Source organism: Agelaius phoeniceus, chromosome 12 (genome assembly GCF_051311805.1).
Source record: "Agelaius phoeniceus isolate bAgePho1 chromosome 12, bAgePho1.hap1, whole genome shotgun sequence".
Lineage (NCBI taxonomy): Eukaryota > Metazoa > Chordata > Aves > Passeriformes > Icteridae > Agelaius > Agelaius phoeniceus.
The window spans coordinates 15185173-15205410 of NC_135276.1; the positions used below are offsets into that span (position 1 = coordinate 15185173).

At 44.6% G+C, this 20238-nt stretch overlaps 1 protein-coding gene across 7 annotated transcripts in view; it reads right to left on the bottom strand.

Annotated features, from left to right (window-relative positions):
- Positions 1-3612: 3612 nt before the first annotated feature.
- The window catches only part of CTCF (CCCTC-binding factor), a 34524-nt gene continuing 17898 nt past the window's right edge, over positions 3613-20238 (bottom strand). For 5 of the 7 annotated variants that reach the window (XM_077185149.1, XM_077185148.1, XM_054640844.2 and 2 more), the window contains 10 exons: positions 16764-17556; positions 15962-16132; positions 15194-15327; positions 13780-13900; positions 12844-12993; positions 11369-11529; positions 10495-10677; positions 9966-10101; positions 7200-7367; positions 3613-6193 (listed from right to left, as the gene is read on the bottom strand). In XM_077185149.1, the coding sequence (XP_077041264.1) occupies positions 6012-6193; positions 7200-7367; positions 9966-10101; positions 10495-10677; positions 11369-11529; positions 12844-12993; positions 13780-13900; positions 15194-15327; positions 15962-16132; positions 16764-17544 (2187 nt within the window). In that variant the 5' untranslated portion in view covers positions 17545-17556 and the 3' untranslated portion in view covers positions 3613-6011. The remainder of the gene's footprint in view (positions 6194-7199; positions 7368-9965; positions 10102-10494; positions 10678-11368; positions 11530-12843; positions 12994-13779; positions 13901-15193; positions 15328-15961; positions 16133-16763; positions 17557-20238) is intronic. The other 2 variants (XM_077185150.1, XM_054640846.2) reach the window with 1 other exon arrangement.

Consider the following 20238-nt stretch of genomic DNA (forward strand, 5'->3'; position numbering starts at 1 on the left):
CCCGCCGGGAGGAGAGGGCGGCACTACCCAGCTTCCACCCTTCTCCTGCCGTGCGCCTTCCCCTGCGAGAGCAGGACACCCCTCCCGGCACGAAGGAGGATCCATGACCTCTCCCTGTCTCCTGAGGTGCTTCATGGGCACATATTTCTGCCTGAAGATGGCCGGTGTGTGGGGTAAGGGCAAATCTACCCTTCCCAGCACTGGGCAGCCAGCCCAGCTCCATCACCTTGCGCTGGAGATGGGTGAAGGTGCCCACTGCAGGCTGGTCTCTGGAGGATGGATGCTGGTACCCATGGATGCTGAAGGAAGGGCTTTTCCAGAACAGGAATGCCCCAGGCCTTCTGTCAAAGTGACAAAACTGCTGTCCCAAAGCAAGGGTGAGAGGCAGAAGCCAGGTGACCTCCTTGGAGCAACAGGACTGAGCACAGCAACCACTCCACTCATCCAGGAAGGTTTTGGACCAGGAAGTGCTCCTGTGTCCCTGACACACTGCAAAGCTTCCCTGGACTCAGGATTTCCCACTGTTGGCTCAACTTGGCCCCATTAGAAACTCAGGAAAGGTGCTGAGGGAGAGGCAGAGCTGCTCTCAGCCAGCAGCCTGAGTCCCTGTGATCACCACCCACTGGACCCAGTTGCCTTCTTCCCCTAAATTGCCCCTTTCTGACAAACTCCCAAGCTCCAGGCTGAAATCTGCCAACCAGGAGCTCACCAAGCTTTCCCAGAGGTTGAATGACATGGGAGAAGGTGGTCCCTGGAAGGGATGGGTGAGTTTGCCCTCTTGCTACATCCACTCAGGGCCACAGTGCTTCTGAAACCACCTTCTGTGCGAGGGTGAAGGCAGGAAGCATCTCCCTGCAGGGATGGCATCTCCACAGAGCTCAACCACAGCACAGGCTCTTTTCAAGGAGGTGACTGGGGAGAACCCAGGGCAAAGACCAACCTCTGCTGAGGCACCTCCTCGAGCCTCTTGAGCTACATCAGCAGAGGGACGAGCACCAGCAGGATGAGGGGCACAGTGCAGTCAGCAGCCACCAGCAGCAGTCCTGGCTGGATCCATGTTTTTTCCAGGATAGAGAAGGCCAGGATATTGGAATCTGAACTTCTAAAAGGGCACCATCTCCCAGCTTTGGCATGCAAGGATATTCAGGGCACAGAGGGAGCAGCTGTCCCCTTTCATGCATCAGAACGGCTTCTATAGAAGACTAGAAGCACAGAGGAGCTCCAGGCAAGCTGCATCCAAAGCCCATTCCCCAAAATACTGGTTCCCACATGCTGGAACATTCTGAGCAGCAGTGGAGCAGGACATGTACTCCAGGAGTGGGGCAGACATCCATGAGCACAGGTGTTCCCTGCCTTTATGCAAACCCAGGCACATCAGGATGTCCAGAACAACCTCCTCTGTGTCCAGCAGAGAGAAGAGCAGCCCAAGCACCAGGGATGGCAGCCAGGCCAAGCAACTGGCAGAGGCAGCAATGCTCCTTGGATCCATCCCAGCCCTGGCTTTCCACTCAGAGCCCGAAGCCCAGCTTTTCCAGCACTGATAACAGCTCTTGGGTTGAGCAGAATTGTTCTGTCCACATTCAGGCTTTGGATGCTGCCCTGGATGTGTGTCCTTGGCAGCAGGCTGGGATATTGATCTGCATCTCTCCAGAACAGCTCCTCTGAGGGCGAACCAGAAGCCTGCAAGAGGCACAAGCAGAGATCCCTGCCCAAGGCAGGAGCCTCAGCTCAAATCAAATAAAACCCAGTCTGCATAACAGAACCATTGACTGAGCAAGCACAGAGAAACCAGGTCAACTGAGCAGAGAGCAAGGTAACACGCCAGGCTGGGGAAAAAAGGAGGGGATGGCCACAGGGTGACAGCTTCCATCCTCAGTAAACCTCTGCTGGGGTCTGTGAAGATAGCTCTAGAATCAGAGCACAATAAAAAAGTTGCTCAGAAATTGCTCCTCTGATCTGGGTTAAGGGCTAGGGTTATGCTGAGGGTTAGGGTTAAGGGAGCCAAAGAGCCCAGAGCTCCAGGGACACTGGTGCTGGAAAAGGCAATTGCAAGGGCATTGCACAGGTGATGTACCTGTGTCAGAGACTGGATGTTGCACATCTCACCACCTCTTGGATTGCCAGTGCCTGTGTCTGGTAGGGCTTGGCTAAAGGTGAGGCCACACCCTGCTCATCCCCAGACCACCCATACCCTGGCTGAGCTGTCAGTCATGGACTCCTGGCGTGGTGCTGCTCACCTGGGCCCTGACTGGCCAAGGCAGTGCCACCTCAGGACTGGGCACATGAGAGGCTTAAAGGATGGAGCATGAGGCCAGCACATGGTCACAGCCCATAACCCTTCATGGAGTGGTGTTTCCTCAGATGAACACTACAGAGGCCACTCAGCACCAACCATACCTGTGGTCTTTGGACAAATACATCTCTCAGCTCTTGTCCTTTCAGCCTCCCATTAAGCTGTTCACACACAGCCACCTCCCCCAGCTCTTTTGAATTCTAGGAGAGCTGCAGCACTTGCTTTGGTGTCACCCATGTCTGGGTACAACAGCACGAGCTGTTGCACATGAACACTCACACAGACCAAGGGAGGTCTCTGCTGGACCATGTGTGGCACCTCCTGGGGCCACCAGCTAAAACAAAGCCACTGCACCATCCTTCACACCCCACTTGTCAGCACTGGGTTGAGCCACAGGGTTTAAGATATGATGGAATTTCTCCTTACAGATCCCAAAGACACCTTTGGTTTTCCCACTCACCACAAAGCCTCCCTAGCTCCAGGCTTATGTAAAACCACCTCAGCACTGCCTCAGACTAAAACATCTTTGGATTCTGAGCACACAAGCCCCTTGCCCAGCTGGGAAAGCACTTGAGGATCTACCCATTTCTCAGCCAGACCTGACTTCTCACAGAAGCAGTCCTTATACCACCTCTCCCACCTGCTGCAACCAGGCTCCAGCCTGCTCAGGACTCCGAGCTTCCACCTCCAGACAGGCTTTCCTTGGCAAGTCATAGAAGGACCATCTCAAGATCAGGGATAACGAGTCACCAAACACCTAGTGAAAGGCAGAACTAGCAATTCTTGTGCTTGGTTACAGCCTCCTGTAAAAGAGTGTAAAATAAAGTAGTGCCATTTGCAGTGACTCCTGTACCAGCAGCAGGAGGTTCTATCCTGAACCTGCAGTGACTGCCCACAGCTGGCACCCTAAGCTGCTGTCATAGGTAACCAAAAAAACACACCACAGAAACTCCACAAATGTTTCCAGAATGAAATGGAAACAATATTCCTGTTAACTAAACCATCAGCTATAACCATTTAAAAATCACAGTCAAAACAAACAGAAGTAACAACTACTCCCATGTTACTGCAAGCTCAAGCTGTCAACACCAACATTTGCATTTTACATCCTCCTTCCTCTACACACAGAGCAGCACACTCTGATTTAAGGTCATGGACAGGTACCTTGCATTTGGCATGGGGCAGAGGAACATCAGCAGAGAGAAAGGAGCCAGTCCTGTTGACAGCATCCTTCTGGGAAGAGAAGCTTTTCCATCTGGAGATGGCTGCCAGGTCGCACCGTGGATGTACACAAAGAAAGCAGCCAGTGAGCACACGTGTTAATCCGTTATTATTTATTAGCTGTACAGCAGTATATTCTCCTTCCCAGCTTTCAAACCCCATTACATATTTTATAACAGTATTTTTTCCCATGTTGGCTTCCTAAAATAATGAAAAATATCACACAGTACAGCTAAGTACAAAAATGCATCAACCTAGAGTCTGATAGCTAAACTGATAGCTCTCTTAAAAGCGATACATAGAAGAAAAATTTGTTTGAAATCAGCAAGACTGAGGCTCTATAAAAAGCTTACATATTTTAACATGTGACATTTTCATATACAGGCATCATTTGTATTTCACATTATTCCTTTTTTTGTCTTTATCAGAGATTCAAAAATTGTAGAATTACTGACCTATTAATAAAATTTCCTGGCCCAGGTTGAGGGCTGCAGTGACCCACTCATAAATCACCACTTTTGTCTTAACATAGGATTCATAAACACAAAATACAACTACAAGATAGAGCAAAGAAAATGTATTTATGAAATTATAACTCAAAAAGGTTAATTATATGTTTCAAATTGGTTGGATAGTCACATCCAGAGGGCAGTGGTCAACAGCTCAGACTCTGGATGGACAGCAGTGACTGGTGCCCCTCAGGGGTCCATACTGGGACCAGTGTTATTCACTATCACCATTAATGGCATAGATGAAGGGATGGAGTACACCCTCAGCAGGTTTGGGAACACCAAGCTTAGGGCACAGTGACACACCTGAAGGACAGGGCCATCCAGAGGGACCTGGCCTTTGGGAATCTCATGAGGCTTAACAAGAGCCAGTGCAAGGTGGTGCACCTGGGTTGGGGCAACCCTTGGGATCAATCCGGGCTGGGAATGAACAGATCCAGAGCAGCCCTGGGGAGAAGGACCTGGGGGAGCTGGTGGGAGAGACTGGACATGGCCCAGCTGTGTGTGCTGGGCTGCATACAGAGCCCTGTGGGCAGCAGGAAGGGGGAATCCTGCCCCTCTGCCCCACTCAGGTGAGACCCCACCTGCAGTGCTGCATCCAGCTCTGGGGTCCCTGGGACAAGGAGGACATGGAGCTGTCGGAGCGAGTCCGGAGGAGGCCACAAACACGATTTGAGGGATGGAGCACCATTCCTATGAGGAAAGACTGAGAGAGCTGGAGTTATTCAGCCTGGAGAAGGTTTTGGGATGACCTGATTGTGGCCCTACAGAACCTTGCAGGGATCCTACAAGAGTGCTGGAGAGGGACTTTTGGCAAGGGAATGGAGAGACAGGACAACAGGGAATGGCTTCAAACTCACAGAGGGCAGGGTTAGATGGGTTGTTAGGAAGAAATTCTTCCCTGTGAGGGTGGTGAGGCCCTGGAACAGGTTGTCCAGAGAAACTTACTGCCCCATCCCTGGAAGTGTTCAAGGTCAGGTTGGACAGAGCTTAGAGGAAGCTGGTCTAGTGAAAAGTGTCCCTGCCTGTGGCAGGGGGGTAGAACTAGATGGTCTGTAAAAGTGCCTTCTAACCCAAGCCAGTCTAAGATTCTATAAAATACAATTTTTTTGTGCTTCAAAACCAGATTTCACATGTGGGTTTCTCTTGTTCTGCAAGCAATAGTTTGGGTACATATTTTCTCTACCTTATCAACAGCTTTTCCAACATTTACACTCTATCAATTCTCTTGTCACTTAGTTTGAAAGGAATTAGAATACTGGGACTTCTTTAAACTGCATTTTTGCATACCTCTTAATTAATGGAAAAAGATTAAAATGTAAAAAAAAAAAAGTTATTTACAAGCTTGACCATTACAGAAATGCTTTGCAGAAAGCAAAGCATATTAAGGACAGAAACCAGTTGGAGCATGCCAAAACTACCATGTGCAGCCGACTTGGAGAACCGGAGCTACTCAGTGGGAGAAAGCAAAAACAAAAAACAAAAAACAAAAAAAACAAAAAAAAACCAACCAAAAAAACATTTCAAAAGTCTAGAACCCTCCCAAGTCTGCATTTACAGTTAAAAACACTACTGAGAGAAGAGGCTCAAGGACTCTGGGAACTGGAAGGGCAAGTCCGGAGTGGTTTTCCACATACTCTAGTCAAGGCTTCCACTTTTGTATATTAAAACTTGGTGCATGTAAACACGGCCCTTGGACCAGCTTTACAATGCAGTTCAGAGCAAAACTAAATCAAGCATCTCAGAGGAAACCCTCAAGGACTCCAAAATATTTCCTAATGTTCCATGATCCTGTAATGCTAACATAAAACAGCAAGTTCTAGTTAAATCACATTCTAACATCGTTTTATTTCCCAGTATGTTTGGTAAAATGGTCTAAAATGATGCACTTCCCAAAGCCAAGAAAAAAGATTAAAAGGAAAAAAATAGATTTGAGCCGCTTAAACACAGCCCAGGCCAGTTCAGTCAGCCAACGTGGTCTTCCTCCATCACCGGTCCATCATGCTGAGAATCATCTCAGGGGTGAGGTCTCCATTGGGAGCTTCCACTACAGCAGGCTGAGCTTCCTCCTCTTCCTCTGCTGTTTCTGCATCAGGTTCCTTCTTCACTTCAACTATAATGTTTTCAATTTCACCAGTGTTCTGGTCTTCAACCTGAATGATTGCTGCAGCTGGAAGGGCAAAAACAAAGGAGGAGAGGGGGAGAAACAGATTATTTTACTGTTTCCAGAGCCAGCCTGCATGCCTCAAGCAGGTCTTTGGTAAGACTATTCCAAGGCAAGGGAAGGTGAGGCCCACAGCAAGCACTGCCACATCAGTGGGGAGCAATTCAGCCCACCTCACTCACCCAAGCATCAAGCATTATTTTCTTGCCCCTTTATGAAGATGGGCCCCCAGTGCCACAGTTCCAGTGTGCACTTTCATATTAAAACATTTTTCAAACAATGGATTTTGTAAAATAATGGACAAAATCAAACCCTATATCAATATATAGGCCTAAGACAAAACTTAAACTTCAGGGGAAATTAGTGATGACAAATTCAGCATTAAAAGTTTCCACAGAATAACCCCAGAGAGGAAACAGGCCACACTTGTATCACTGAGCAGACAGCCAAGCCACTGAGGAAGCCACCACCTCCTTAAAGGAACTAATTTCTCTTTCCCATCCTACTCTAAGTCTAAAATGTATTTACTTCGACTTTGCACAGTTACAATGTCTATTCTTAACCACATGCCTGTGGAGTTGAAACAACACCTTCACTGGTCCTTGCTCAGAACTAACAGCCTGAAGCAAGTTCACTTGTGGCAAAAGCTAGCCAGGTAAGAACACCATGATGTTTTTACTGCCAGCTGTTTTCCCAAGGACTGTATGTCAGCAGAGATACCATAAATGGTACAAAAAGAAGTGAGCACTTTGCACAACTATGAAATGAAACAATACCAAACAAACATAATGGCCTTTCTTTTCTAGCCTGGCCTGAAGTGGCCATGTCCCCTCGTGACCAGGAAACCCTCGCAACAAATTTCAAGGTGAGTTCTTAGCAATGCAGAGACAAGTACAATTACCCACTTTTAAAATAATCTCATTTGCAGGGATCACATCTATAAGAATGGCCAAATCCAAGGCCAAAGGTGCTCAAGCAAGCAGGGTAAGGTGAGCCTCAATCAGTGACTTACGCTGGGATTGTTTTGGTTGTGCAGCAGCTTTGCCTGGTGGTCTTCCTCTTCTTTTCTTACTGGGAGGTGGTGCAGGAGCCTCTTGCTCAACTTCTGGTTCAGCCTCAATTTCTACTGCTGTCTCCTCCTCATCTTCATTATCATCCAAATCTGGTTCAGCATTTTCCTCTGTAAGAAAGGATGTCAGATAAATCTTCAGTTTTAACAAGAATAAAACACATCCATCTACAGAGAAGCACCATCAAATCCCATCCAAAAGGGATGGATTTGAAGGAGTCAGCTCTGAGAAAGAAGGCAAGTAAGGCCTTTGTTCAGAAGCTGCAGGCACAGACTGTTAATCTGTTAGCCTCACTTAGAGGGAACAAGCTGTCCTTCAGAAAGCAAAAGGTAATTTAATTATGGTAGATTATTTGGTAAAAGCTACTGTGCACATGCACAAAGGAGCTCAGAGACAACAACACAAGGAAGACCAAATAACACAAGGCTGGGCTACTCCCAAGCCTATCAGAGGGTCCAACAGCCCATCCAAATCCCACCTGCACAACACAGAGGAGCATAGCATTGCACAATGGAAGGTGGGAGCCCAGATTCACAGCTTCTGAGGAACAAACTTCTTGTCCAGGACACTCCCAGAAGAGCCACCAGGTTTGAAACCCATCCCAATCATGGGAAGCAGCTCTTGAGATCACCTTTGGTACTATGGGGAGTTAGGGAATTCCTGTTTGGGACACAATGGGATGCAGGAGGAAGGCCATTTTGGATCACAAAGGACTATTTGCAGGATGTTTAGGGGAGGGGATGAGCTGATTTCAAGAAGTGTGGGGAAAATAGAGGGGCAAGAGGATAAAAGAGGTAGATCCCAGGTAAATTGCTGTAGCAACCATTCCAGGATCTCTGTGAAACAGGAGAACCCCAACAGGCATCCAAGAGCCAGTCTCCTACCCTTCAAGCTCTACACTTCATTCTTCACAACACTCCTTAAACCTAATAGATGAGGACCATCAACACTTTCAGAATGCTCTGGGCAAACCCAGAGCAGACAAAAAGCAGTGAGAGATGTCCAAGAGAATAATATTGTTTGGACAGCAAAATGATTGCCCTTAAATTTGTAAGGCTGTTCACTAGAGGAGTAGCTTCACTCAAGAATACAAGGGCCACAAGGATACTCCCTTTTATCTGACTAAAGGCAAGAACCCCAACCCACACTGGGGCATGTACATGCTGCATGATTTTACAATCACTCAAGGGATTCTCCCCATGAAGAATTTACTGGATTTCTCAGGTCCCACTTTTTAAGAGGTTCATGACATTCTCCCCTCAACTCAATGTCCATCAATTAACATTCTGTCTAATGCAGGGCAGCCAGGAGACAAAACCATCATTCACTGTTTGGTCTTTCTCCCATCCCCTTCATTAACACAAATAGATCTATTTCATCCCAGCTTTGCTCATAATTTTTAGGTATTTCGTAGTTGCCAAACCTCATGAAACTGCAGAAATCCAAATAAACACAACAGTGAATAATGCAATTCCTCAAGCAGGTGATTAGCACATCTTTTTTACAGCTACTCAGCTCTCACTGGTCAATTCTTCATATCTATCAAATGACTTCTGAGGTCAACCCACACCTGCCACTTCCACTGAGGCTGAAGGGATTCCCTCAGCACAGAGCCTGGCATCATTCACTGCATTATCATCAGCTCATTAAAAAGCCTGACTTTTGACCAGCTTCCCCTACAAAAAACTGCTTTAAACTCAGACCAAACCAACTAAATAAAATGTGAGTTTTCAGAACAGGCTGAACTCCCAGGAAGATTTCAAACCAGATACTAAGAATGCAATACTCCAGAATGCCACATTTTGAATTACCTTCCATCAATTATTTTACCCTGCCTCCATTACCTTTCCATGTTTTAAATGCACAATTAGTTACACGTGCTTAATTCACACGATACATTTTTCTAAAGATCTATACAAACATGAGTTTTAGCATCAATTTCTATAGTTTTTGAATCAAGGTTTGCAAATCATTTGATCATACTCATCCTAAAACTTGTTTGCCATATGAGATTTTCAGATATGCCTTGTCTAGCCAGAAATATCCCTGTTCTCTCAACCTACACCCCTTGATTAATTAGATAAAGCACTCCAGATAAAAGACTTATCAGCAACATTCCTTCTGCAAAATCATCTTTGAACTGGTTGGTCTTGAGACTCTACTTGGCTCTTCCTGTTGAAGACATGATGATGTTTTTCCAGGAGACAGGAGTAGGACTGAATTTTTCCTTCATATAATTCTCCACCACTCCCTTGGATGTTGCCAGCCTTTCTCTCCACAGAAGTAGCCAAACTATTCAGTGGTGGAGTTGTCTGGACACGCCGCCCAGAAATGCTGAAGAATGATCAAGTAACATTTCATAGCAATGCACTGCAGAACCACACAGCCTCTTTTGGGACTCTGAAAAAAATTACCAGAGAGTTTCCCACACAGGCAGGGCAGGAATGGCACAGCTGACACAAGGGGTGTCAGACAGTGTTTTTTGAACTACTGTCTTGGAACAGGCCTGGGACAGCAGGCTCTATATTATCCCTCACAGGCAGTACATCTCTCTCTACTTGGCCATGTATCACCATATTCTGTGTTTGCCAACCAGACAAGACTCTTTTAAGTGCCAGAAGAAACCTGCAGAACTGGCAAACCAGCAGCAAAACACACAGAGTGAATCACAGACCTGTAACTCTCAGAAGGTACTGAGCTGCTCTTACCACTATCAGAGGAATCTTCTTTCTTCGAACGCATCTTTCTCTTTCGGCCACGTTTGCCTTTCTTTGTCTCTCCTCCATTCTCTCCTTCCCCACCATCTAGGCCAGAGCAGTTATCAGCATGTCTGGCCATTGTGTTCTACTCAGTGAAAGATCAAAAACACAAGAAAAGTTAAAAGATGCATTGAATTCAAGATCAGACATTCTGGCTCTGTATTTTCAAACACGTTTCTGGTAACTATGTCTTTTACTTTTTTTTTTTTTAAGAGAGATTCTTTAGGGGAAATGGGTACATTCATTAACTTTATGAATGAAGTTGCATTTCCACATTGCTCGTGATGTGAATGCTAATGTTTGCTGGTACCAATTCTCTCTCCTTTCTTCCCCTCTCAAAGAGAAGAGCTCTATTAAAAGATTATTATTTTACCCTTTACCTCACCCATCTTTCCTTCTGGGTAAACATTTCCCTCCCCTTGACTAAAAAAGCCTCATTCCACCCCAACCCTCTCCAACTCAAAGCACATTCCCTTACCCTGCGAGTGAATGTTTTGCCACACTTGGAGCAGACAAAGGCAGCAGGGACAAAGTTGGGGTCGTGGTATCTCTTGAAGTGCATGTCGAGGAGCTGCTTCTGGCGGAAGGTTTTATCACAATGGCTACAGGCATAAGGCTTTTCTCCAGTATGGGTCCGTTTGTGCATGACCATGTGCCGCTCCTGGCACAGACAGGAAAAATGGAAACTTGTGTCAATGGATACAGAAAAGTGAATTTTCAGCTAAAACGAGGCCAAAATTTTATGGTTAATATCAGGAAAAGAATGATTCGACAGCAGTGCAAGAACATTTTGATTGATGGCATATTCAGTCCTAGCTCTTCCCATCCTATATGGACTCTTATTCCTTGGTCAAGGGGTACATCAAAGTTATGAATTAGAAGGTTCTTCTCTACAGGACAGAATCACACCAAGAAAAGGCCACTTGGAGTCTCCTTTACATGCTTCAAAATATTTAGACAGCTAATTTGATTTTGACAGCTGGTTGTCGCCCTGTTTTTTTAACTTCTTCTAAGCCTTCTGATGCTTACATTCTTGTAATGAACTGTCTAGTGCACTTTATGTAAATAACTTATTGTTTTGCATTCTTTTATGGAGGAGGAGAAATTTGATGGACTGTTGGTTTGTCCAGTGTCATTGGAGAGGTGGCACTGTCATCCTCCAATCCACTGTCTCTTCTGGATATCTATAAATGTTGGAGTCAGAATTAAACTTTCCCTCTCTTTCACCTTGGAGAGTCCAGTGTCCACGTAGTTTTTATTTTGAGCGACATCTGATCATAGATAAAAGCTAAGATTTCCATCTGTACTTTCAGCTCCTGTCCTAACACTCTTAAGGGGTGCCCCCAGCTTACCTGTCTGCAGGCATAATCACACTGGTCACACTTGAAGCGCTTCTCGTTCTTGTGGGACTTTTGATGCTGGATGAGGGCATACCTCTCATGGAACACGGCGTCACAGTAGCGACACTTCTTGCCCTGCTCAATATAGGAATGCTGCTTCCGCAAGTGGACACCTACAGGAAAAAGAATCAAAAGCTTTCACCACCGTGGCTTTCCAAGCATGAAAGATGAGCCCACGATCCTTCAGTGATCCTCCCAAGCTCAGCCAAAACAGTGGAATTTAGGATTCAACTAAAAACCTGAAGGACTCACAAGTAAAACCAACCAGAACAATTTCTAGACAGAAAGACCTCCCAGGAAAACTCCATTAAGATTTTCCACAGGATTCCAGATTTGGTTATTACTTGCAATCTGTGCTGATTCAGGATACTTGAATTTGATGACACATGATTGTCAAACTAAAGTGTCTTGTGGACTGTTATGTTTAAGACTAACTTGAATTGCCTGGATACAGCCAGAAGCCAGGTAATTCAGTGGGGGGAAACAGGATTTTCTGCAGGATTAGAAATCAGAGTGACAGGACTAGAAGGCAACAGGGATACCAGCAGATAATCCCCGAAAGGTTTTAGTCACTTATTTAAAATCCTCCAACTAAGAGCATACCACAGCTGCACGAGGTAGCTTAGGGTAGATTAAAGCATTATTAGAAGAAAAATTCTTCATAGCTAACATCAGTTTTCCTCTGTTGTAAATCAGCTTGTTTGCTCCTGACATTCAACTGACTGCCTTTCTCTCAAACTGCCTCTCACTGTAGCACTTGTCTTTACTGGAAGGGAGCCTGCCTTCCCATTACTTGGGTGATAATTCTGTTTAAAGACAGAAAGTCCTGCCAAATCATGGCTCCTTCCTTTCCCTCAGCTGCTCTGGGCACGATATTGTTTGTCACCTTCTAGAAACATAAGAGCTTGCCTGCTGGAATCACACTGGGTACTGCTCACTAGATCAGGAATGTCCTACTGCAAGGACTCAGGGCTTTTTTGAGCACACAGCTCCAAATCCTGGAAAGTTAAATACTTGCTCTAATTCAAATCTTTTAACTTGATGAAAATATCTCTGCATGAAACAATGGCTCCAATGTGCAAGAGGTTAAGCCAAGTGATCTTGCTTTTTAGATCCCAATCCTTATGCTGTTGAAATCTCAGTCCAAGTTCAATAAATGCCTTGCATCTATGGGAAAACAGTAACTTACCTTGTATGTTTGGAAAAAAAAAAATCAAATAATGAGAAGAAACTGAAAAATGTTCTAACTTGCAGCAGATAGAAGCTAAAGGTGTGTTTTACTAGCCCCATATGTGAAGCTGTGCTTCATGTTGTGCAGTTACCAGACTGGGTATTGGGCTAAGAGACAGCAGTTGGGTTATGTGGACTCTAAATTCTGGGAAGTTTTGTACCATCTTCAGCAAATGGCCACGTTTGGAGACACATACCCAGGTCACTCTTTCTTGCTATAACAGTATCACAGTGAGGACAGTGGAATTTGGCCACATTCTCCGTGTGCTTCTGCAAAATGTGCATCTTCATGGTACCGCTCTGAGTGAAGCGAGCATGGCAGATGTAACATTCATATGGCTTCTCTCCTTCAGGAGCAAAAGGAAAAAAATAGAACAAGTACTTTTATTAAAAAGAAATCTCACCAAGAAACCCCAAATAACCTCCCAGAAACTTGCAACACACAGCTAGACAACAGAAATTTTAATTTTACAAAGTGCTCAATAACATCTTTCTCTGCAAGTTATAGCTCCAGTAAATGTCTTTCTACAAAGAAACTAAAGTTCAATCCTTAAGGAAGTTAAATTATTCTTACTCTGAGAAATACAGGCAAGAGCTACATGCTGCCAGAAGAGAGCAAGTGACATCAGATTTTTTGGGGTGGAGGTTCTGAATGTTCATGTATACATAAAAGGGCATGTTTCTCCCCATCAATTTTAGCAATATGATTAATTTGGCACTGCAGTAACATTCTGTGCTAAAATCATCCCTATTTATATTGAAGAAAAAATTAGCATCTTTATGAACTAACATGCATGAGATGCTTTTAAAAATGCACTGAAGCATGAAACTACAAATGGCTCTACTCTTCAGCTGGAACACTGCAAACAGAAGAAGTTTCTTCTGTTCATACTAGAGGTGCCTACATTTTATCATCTCACAGTCAAACTAGAAATCAGAATCCACCAAGCTCATTTCTCAGTGAAGTAATTTAACCTGGTTTTAAATTTGCAAGTGCTCACAAAACACGGTGCATGCTCTTCAGCTACACTTTATAAAGGTTTTATATTAAACTCCACAATAGTATTTGTTTGCAGTGTGTCAGCAGACACTGCAGCCTCAGCACCCTGACACTAAGAACATGGCATCAGTACCGGAGTGGGTCCTCATGTGCCTCTTCAGTTTGTAGGTGTCTCTGCTGGCATAGCTGCACAGGCTGCACTGGAACGGGCGCTCCCCGGTGTGCGAGCGGATGTGGCGTTTCAATTTGCTAACCTGCAAGCCAAGGGCAGGACTGAAGTTAGCACAGATGAGCAGGCCAGATTGCCAAAAGCACAAAACACCAGTCAAGAGTTTAAGGCAGCTTATATTTACTTAGGCACAAAACCAAACAAGCACATATATTTCAGTGCCATTTTCCCATTGCTCCTGCCCACTCTACCTCGCTTCCCAGCTTCACTCCCAGTCTTGCCTGATGCTTGTTCCCACACTCAATGAGGCCTTTAGACTCTGTGCTCACCTTACTGTTATTGATCATCTCAGCATCTGAAGACACCCTGAAATTTTAAAATATCCTGGAGAGACACAGGAAAACGATGTGGGGAAGCTTAATTCTTTTCTCCTCCTGCTTTTATTTAGAAGGTACAAACCCAGCTCAAAGCAAGAACACCAACGGTATGGCATTTTCTACTCCAGCCTGATCATGCTGCTTAATCATCAACTTATGCCTACAAAAAGCAGCATGACCTCATAAGGACCAACTTGGTTATTCTTTCCTAATTTATACTATGAAAACCTCTGCAACATAACTTATTCAGCACTCAAACCACAGGACCAGAAGTGACAGCACTGCAGGCATAGCGTGGGCTGAAAAAAAAAAACCCTGAAGCCCCTACACAAACTCTCCCCACTGTAGCCTTCTCCCACGGTAGCCATCCCATTTTTTTTAAATTATGTAGCTCATCATCTGGCTCAAATTTCCTTTCACAGTATAAAAGCGGTCCTATAAAATATCTAACAATACTGCATGGAGGGAAGGCATTCAAGAATGTCTAATCTGCTCAGGCAAATGAAGCTATCATCTAACATTAGCAAAGCTGCTTTTCACCAATACTGAGACAAAGGCTCATTAGTTTTAGCTACAGACACCTTCATGGCATAAACAGATGATGTGCAGAATGCATGTTTCTAAAATGGGAAAGCACTGTGGACTGAAAGAACATCCCACTGCAGCAGGAAATGTCTGTCTCCTTCAACACGAAGCACACCACAACTCCTGCAATCAGCTTAAAGGACAAATCATTTAAGAAACTGTGACAACTATTGTTTCCAAAGAGGAAATGGGTATCACCTAGAATTTCTGTTAAGTGATCTCAAATTGCTTTCTGATTCACTGAGGAAACCCCACCATTTGCTTCCAAGAGCAGCCCTGATTTATAATTTCTTTTTCCCAGAGCCTTTCAACCAAATGGCCAAAGAAGAAATGCCTAAGAACAAGAGTTTGTAACAGATGGTGAACAAGCTTTGAAGTACACAAGGAAGCAGTCAGCACTGTAACAAGTCCCATACCTCCACACTGGCATAGTCACACATGGAACATTTGAATGGTTTCTCGTGGGTGTGTTTGTAGCGGCGATGCCGAACCAACTCTCCACTGGTCACAAAGGCCATGTCGCAGTCTGGGCACTTGTGAGGGCGAGTACCTAATGGTGTGCAGCAAGACAGGAAGACAGTGACACAGAGATTTAGTGACAAAAGAAAATATGGGGCAGCACTGGTTGTGGATTTTATTTTTTGTTTTTGAATTGAATTAGCAAGACCGCTTTCATGTTCTGAAACATTAAATTAGAGCAACAGAATGCACAAAAGTCAGAGGTTTTGTATAAATAACTAATAGATTTAAGATCTTAGAGAATTAATATCCTTTCAGTGAGGAAATAGACTCCTTTATTTTTGTACCACTTGGTTGTTTACACATTAGAAACCAGCCAGTCAGACGTAAGTTCAGTAAGCAGAGAAAATGAGGGATTATGAATTACACTCTTTTTTTTGGCAGTAAGGCACAACAAGCTGAAAACATGAGTGCTAATGCTCAAGGCAAAGAGAACATTTCTATAACTTCAGGTAACTTGAGATCAAGCCCAGGATCAATTTTGTACCTGTGAACAGGATAAGCTCTGCACCTGACCTGGCCAGGCGGAAAACAACTACGCTGTTTCCTCTTTTTGAGCTTGCTCCATAAGAGAAAGTAGGAAAACAAGAAGAGTCTACCTTCAATCTATTTGTTTTGATGGCAGAGCAGACCCTAAAACACAATACACACAAAACCAAGAGTACCTGTGTGAGTGTTGAGGTGGTTCCTCAGCAATGTGACTGTCCTGAAAGCCCTGCCACAGAGATGGCACTTGTGTGGTCTTTCATCGGTGTGGCTTTTCATGTGGCGGTCCAGGTTGGAACGACGTGGACAAGTGTAACTGCACAGCTCACACTGGAATGTCTTCTTTACCCCTGGTCATGAAGGAAACCATCTTTAGCCTTTGACAGTACTGTGGTTTACTGCGTCATATAAGAGGAAAGATTCTTGGGAGTGTAAGTACTGCAAGGAACCACCATGCACCACTAAATCCAACTGCATTGCCTGTGGCTGGTTTTGGATTAAATTTTCACTGGTATGCCAGCACTTAATGTTCCTTTTGCATTCTAAAAAGGGTTCCTTAACTTACAGTTTTAACAAAAATCACACATACTTATTACTGTATTTTGTACCATCTACCTTACCCAGCAATTGGTTATGAAAAAGCCTGCAGAATTAATGACACCTTTAGCTCCTGATGTAAAACATGCACACTAACTGTTACATGTACAGTACAGCAAAGAGAACAATCTTTTCAGTCACAGCTGTATGAGAATATTAATGCCACAGTATCATACTTGTGGAAAATGATCTCCCTGTCAGCCTATAGAGAGGAGAAGGGAGGTGTGCCCCAGAAACACTGCAGTCAAGCATTATTACATTGTGAGCAAGCAGCATTGGGCATGTCTGCTCTCCTCCCACTTGAATGCATTCATTCGCCTCAGTCATACTGCAATCACCACAACAAAAGCATTTTTAAAATCCATTTGCAGATGGGGAACTTACCTTTCTTTTTAATTTTTGTTGGTTTTGGTGGCTTCATATTGCCCACCACCTTTTCTGCATTAACCTCGGACAACAAACCCTCCTGCTGCTCCTCTTCAAAGTCATATACAGAGACATCCACATCTTTGCCTTCCTCAGTGTAGCGAAGCTTACTCTTTTTGTTTTTCTTTGTTTTTTTGGCTGGTGGCTGATAGTCTGGATCTTTTTGCCAATTGGGATCTTCCTGTGGCTGAAGTTCACCTTGTTCCAGTGTCTCCACCTCACCGTTTGCACCCACTTTCACAACTTGGAAGCCTTCTGGTAAAGGGAGGGTGTGACAGATCATGGGCTCCCCCTCCTGCAGGCCTCCTTTGGAAACCTCATTTTCATAAGCTCCCTGCAGTTCTTCCACAGACGTGGTGGCAACAGGTACAGTCACTGGTACAGGTACTTGGACCAGCTGAAGCTCACCAAGGTTTATAGGCTGCTCTTCCATATTAACAACCTGAAGTGTTATGATCTGTGTGTCATCCACAGTAGCCTCAGTTTCTTGAGACACTGCACCTTCCATTACTTCGGTCTTCATTTGAAGAAGAGTTGGATCCAGCTGATCCATCATCACCATCTGCACCCCACTGCTGACATCCTGCACCACTTCACTTCCATCTGCTTGGTTTGGTGGTATATGACAAGCATCATCCTCTTGCCCACCTTCACGGCGTCTTTGATAGGTTTTCCTCTCTTTTCCCTTAATGAAAGTTTCTGATTCCTCCACAATAGCGTCGACTGCCTCACCTTCCATTTCACCTTCCTGCTGTAAAAACAAGAGAATGAATGCTGCACACCATCCAATGTATTTAACAACTGCACAAACCCCACAGAAGGACAAGTCACCCAACTGGAAACACCCAATGCATCCCAATCATATTCAGAAAACAGGAGCTCAGAGCTGTAGTTCTCCACAAGCCCATCACACTGCAAACCAAGGCAATCACAGAATGCTGCCTGCAGTGAGACAATTGTATCAGCTTCTTGGAAAGGAAGGAAAGCAAGGAAGAGAGATTAAGTGATACACATGTTCCTGTTTCTCAAAGACCACAAATCCCACCAGCAAGATGCGCAGTAGTATTATTCCTTACTGAGCTTGTTTAATCATTTCACATAACTTAGCAGTATCAGAGGCAGTCTCTGGCTCTTTAAATTTTAAAGGTACAGAATTACCACACTGTTAAAAACAAAAAGCCAACCTTAAAGAAAGTGTTACATTTGAGAACTGCAGAACTTTTCCAGAAAAATGCACTAAGAATCAAGCACAAGAACATAAGTTGCACTTATTTAATACCAAACTACTATTACTTCAAGTCTAAACTCCTCTGAACAACATAAGGACATAAAGGAGTTAGGCAAATATGTCTTGTCACCAGTCTGGACTTCAATTCCTGCTCCCACCTCTGGCACTGCTGGGCCCTGAGTGGATCTGAAGATGCACCCTGCACTCCCTCCTTGGCTGAATGAGCCATAGCAGGAGACACAGCTCAGGTAAAATCTTACTTCAGTGTAAATGATGTGGACTCTGAGCTGGCTGGACTCTAAGGATCTCATGATACCTGTGTTAAATCCATCCATACAGTCACAAACAAACAACAACACAGAAGTTCAGCATTTGAACTCAGAGTTCAGCATATAACTCTGACAGTAGCTGCACACAAACAAAACACTGAGAATTTGTGCCTCCTCAGATCACCCAGTGCTCTTCACCGCAGTTGGGGTGAAGAGTAATTAAAATATTAAACTCCTGTGTTCTCATTATGCAGGAAGGTTGTTTCAGGAGTAGTAAGAGCTAGAATAAATTATAATTTTGCAGCTTTTTCCCAAATGAAAGGAATAAGATCATAGTAAAGGAGCATTTTGTAAGTCCGTCTCTATTCCAGGTGGTTTACTTTGTAAAAATAAGAGGTCCCTAACCACACCAAAGACCTCCTCTGCATCAGGATACCATTTCCTATACCCCTCATTAAGCATTAAAAAGGTACCAAGGTCAATTTTGGGTAAGAAGAAAGTGACAAAAAAGCCAGTTTCCTTACTAAGCCTGTGAAAAATTCCTGAATCCAGTTCCAGGTTTGCTAAGAGACTTCTGTATTTTCCCATTAGACTGACTGGCCTCTCAGACCAGCTAAGTGAATTAATATAAATATTTAATGTCCCTTGCTAACTCAACACTTTAAAATCCCCATACTATTTTCAAATATCTATGTTTAATCTTGTGTACTCAATTTTGATTATACACTAGAAAAACATGAAGCACAGCTAAAGTCTCTATCAGCTTTAAAAATTATAAGACATGTAATTGCTATTATTTTTAGAGAGTTCTTGCTTTTACTCTACTGTCTTTTCTAGTATCATCCACTTCTGCTGTAAAAACAATACAGCTCATCTTGTTCTTCAGCCTGCCCAGACCAGGGACATAAATTAGCGTGGTGTCTTGACACTGGTGATGTCGTGGGCAGCCACAGTCTCCAGAGGGCACCAGATCCCCAGGAATAGCGACATATGGCTTCATGCGCACTCCCCGCAGGGATCCCGCCTCTCCTTTCCTTCACCACCCGTCAGCTTTTCAAGTCGGAGCAAATCCATATGGACAAACAGCTGAAGTACACCAGATGATGTAAGTACTTAACACCAGACAGCAGGCAATCAGAACAGAGCAGGTCTTTGGCCTACAGCAACTGCAAAAGTGTTTTACAATTATCTTAAGTATTTGCAAAGAGAAGAGAAGACTTTCCAGGTGACCAAAAGTCTCTGAACATAAAAAGGACACAGCTAAACAACACAAAAATGAGGTAAATAGGCAAGGAGGTATAATAAAATATCTAAGATGGAGGGAAAAAATGGCAAAAGTCCATCTGCAAAGCTAATGCAACTTTGGTGCCGAGCAGAGGTCTGCAACATTGAAACAAGCACAGGCAGCTCTGAGCAGAGGTGGAGCCCTCACAAGGACCTTCACATTCCCTGTCAATATCAGTTGGTAACAACATTGCTAAGTCACCTGAAATCAAGCCAATAGGCCAAAATGTGCCAGTGTCCTCTATGATTCTATAGTGTAGTAGGAAGGAGCCACTTCTGACTTGTAAAGCAGAAAATCCTATGTCTGCCAAGGAACAGGACACTGGCACACATGGAGACTTTGGCTCACATTGTCAGGAAGTTTGCCAGCCTAGGAATGCAGGTGTACAGGGACACCAAGGAAATGCCTGCAGCAAGACTCAGGTTAAAGACACTCACAGTGGGGGTGTACCTGTGAGAAAGGAATGGATGGATTCTTACAGCCGTCCGGTAAAGAATCTCAGACCCCGCCACTGCCCCTGTCCCTCTGTCACCTCTCACCCCGTTTCCTGTCGCGCGGCTATCAGGGCTGACACGGCGGGGCACGGCTGCCCCCGAGCGGCGAGACGCGGCACTGCACCGGGCTGGGCCGCCTCCATCCCCGCCCGCCACC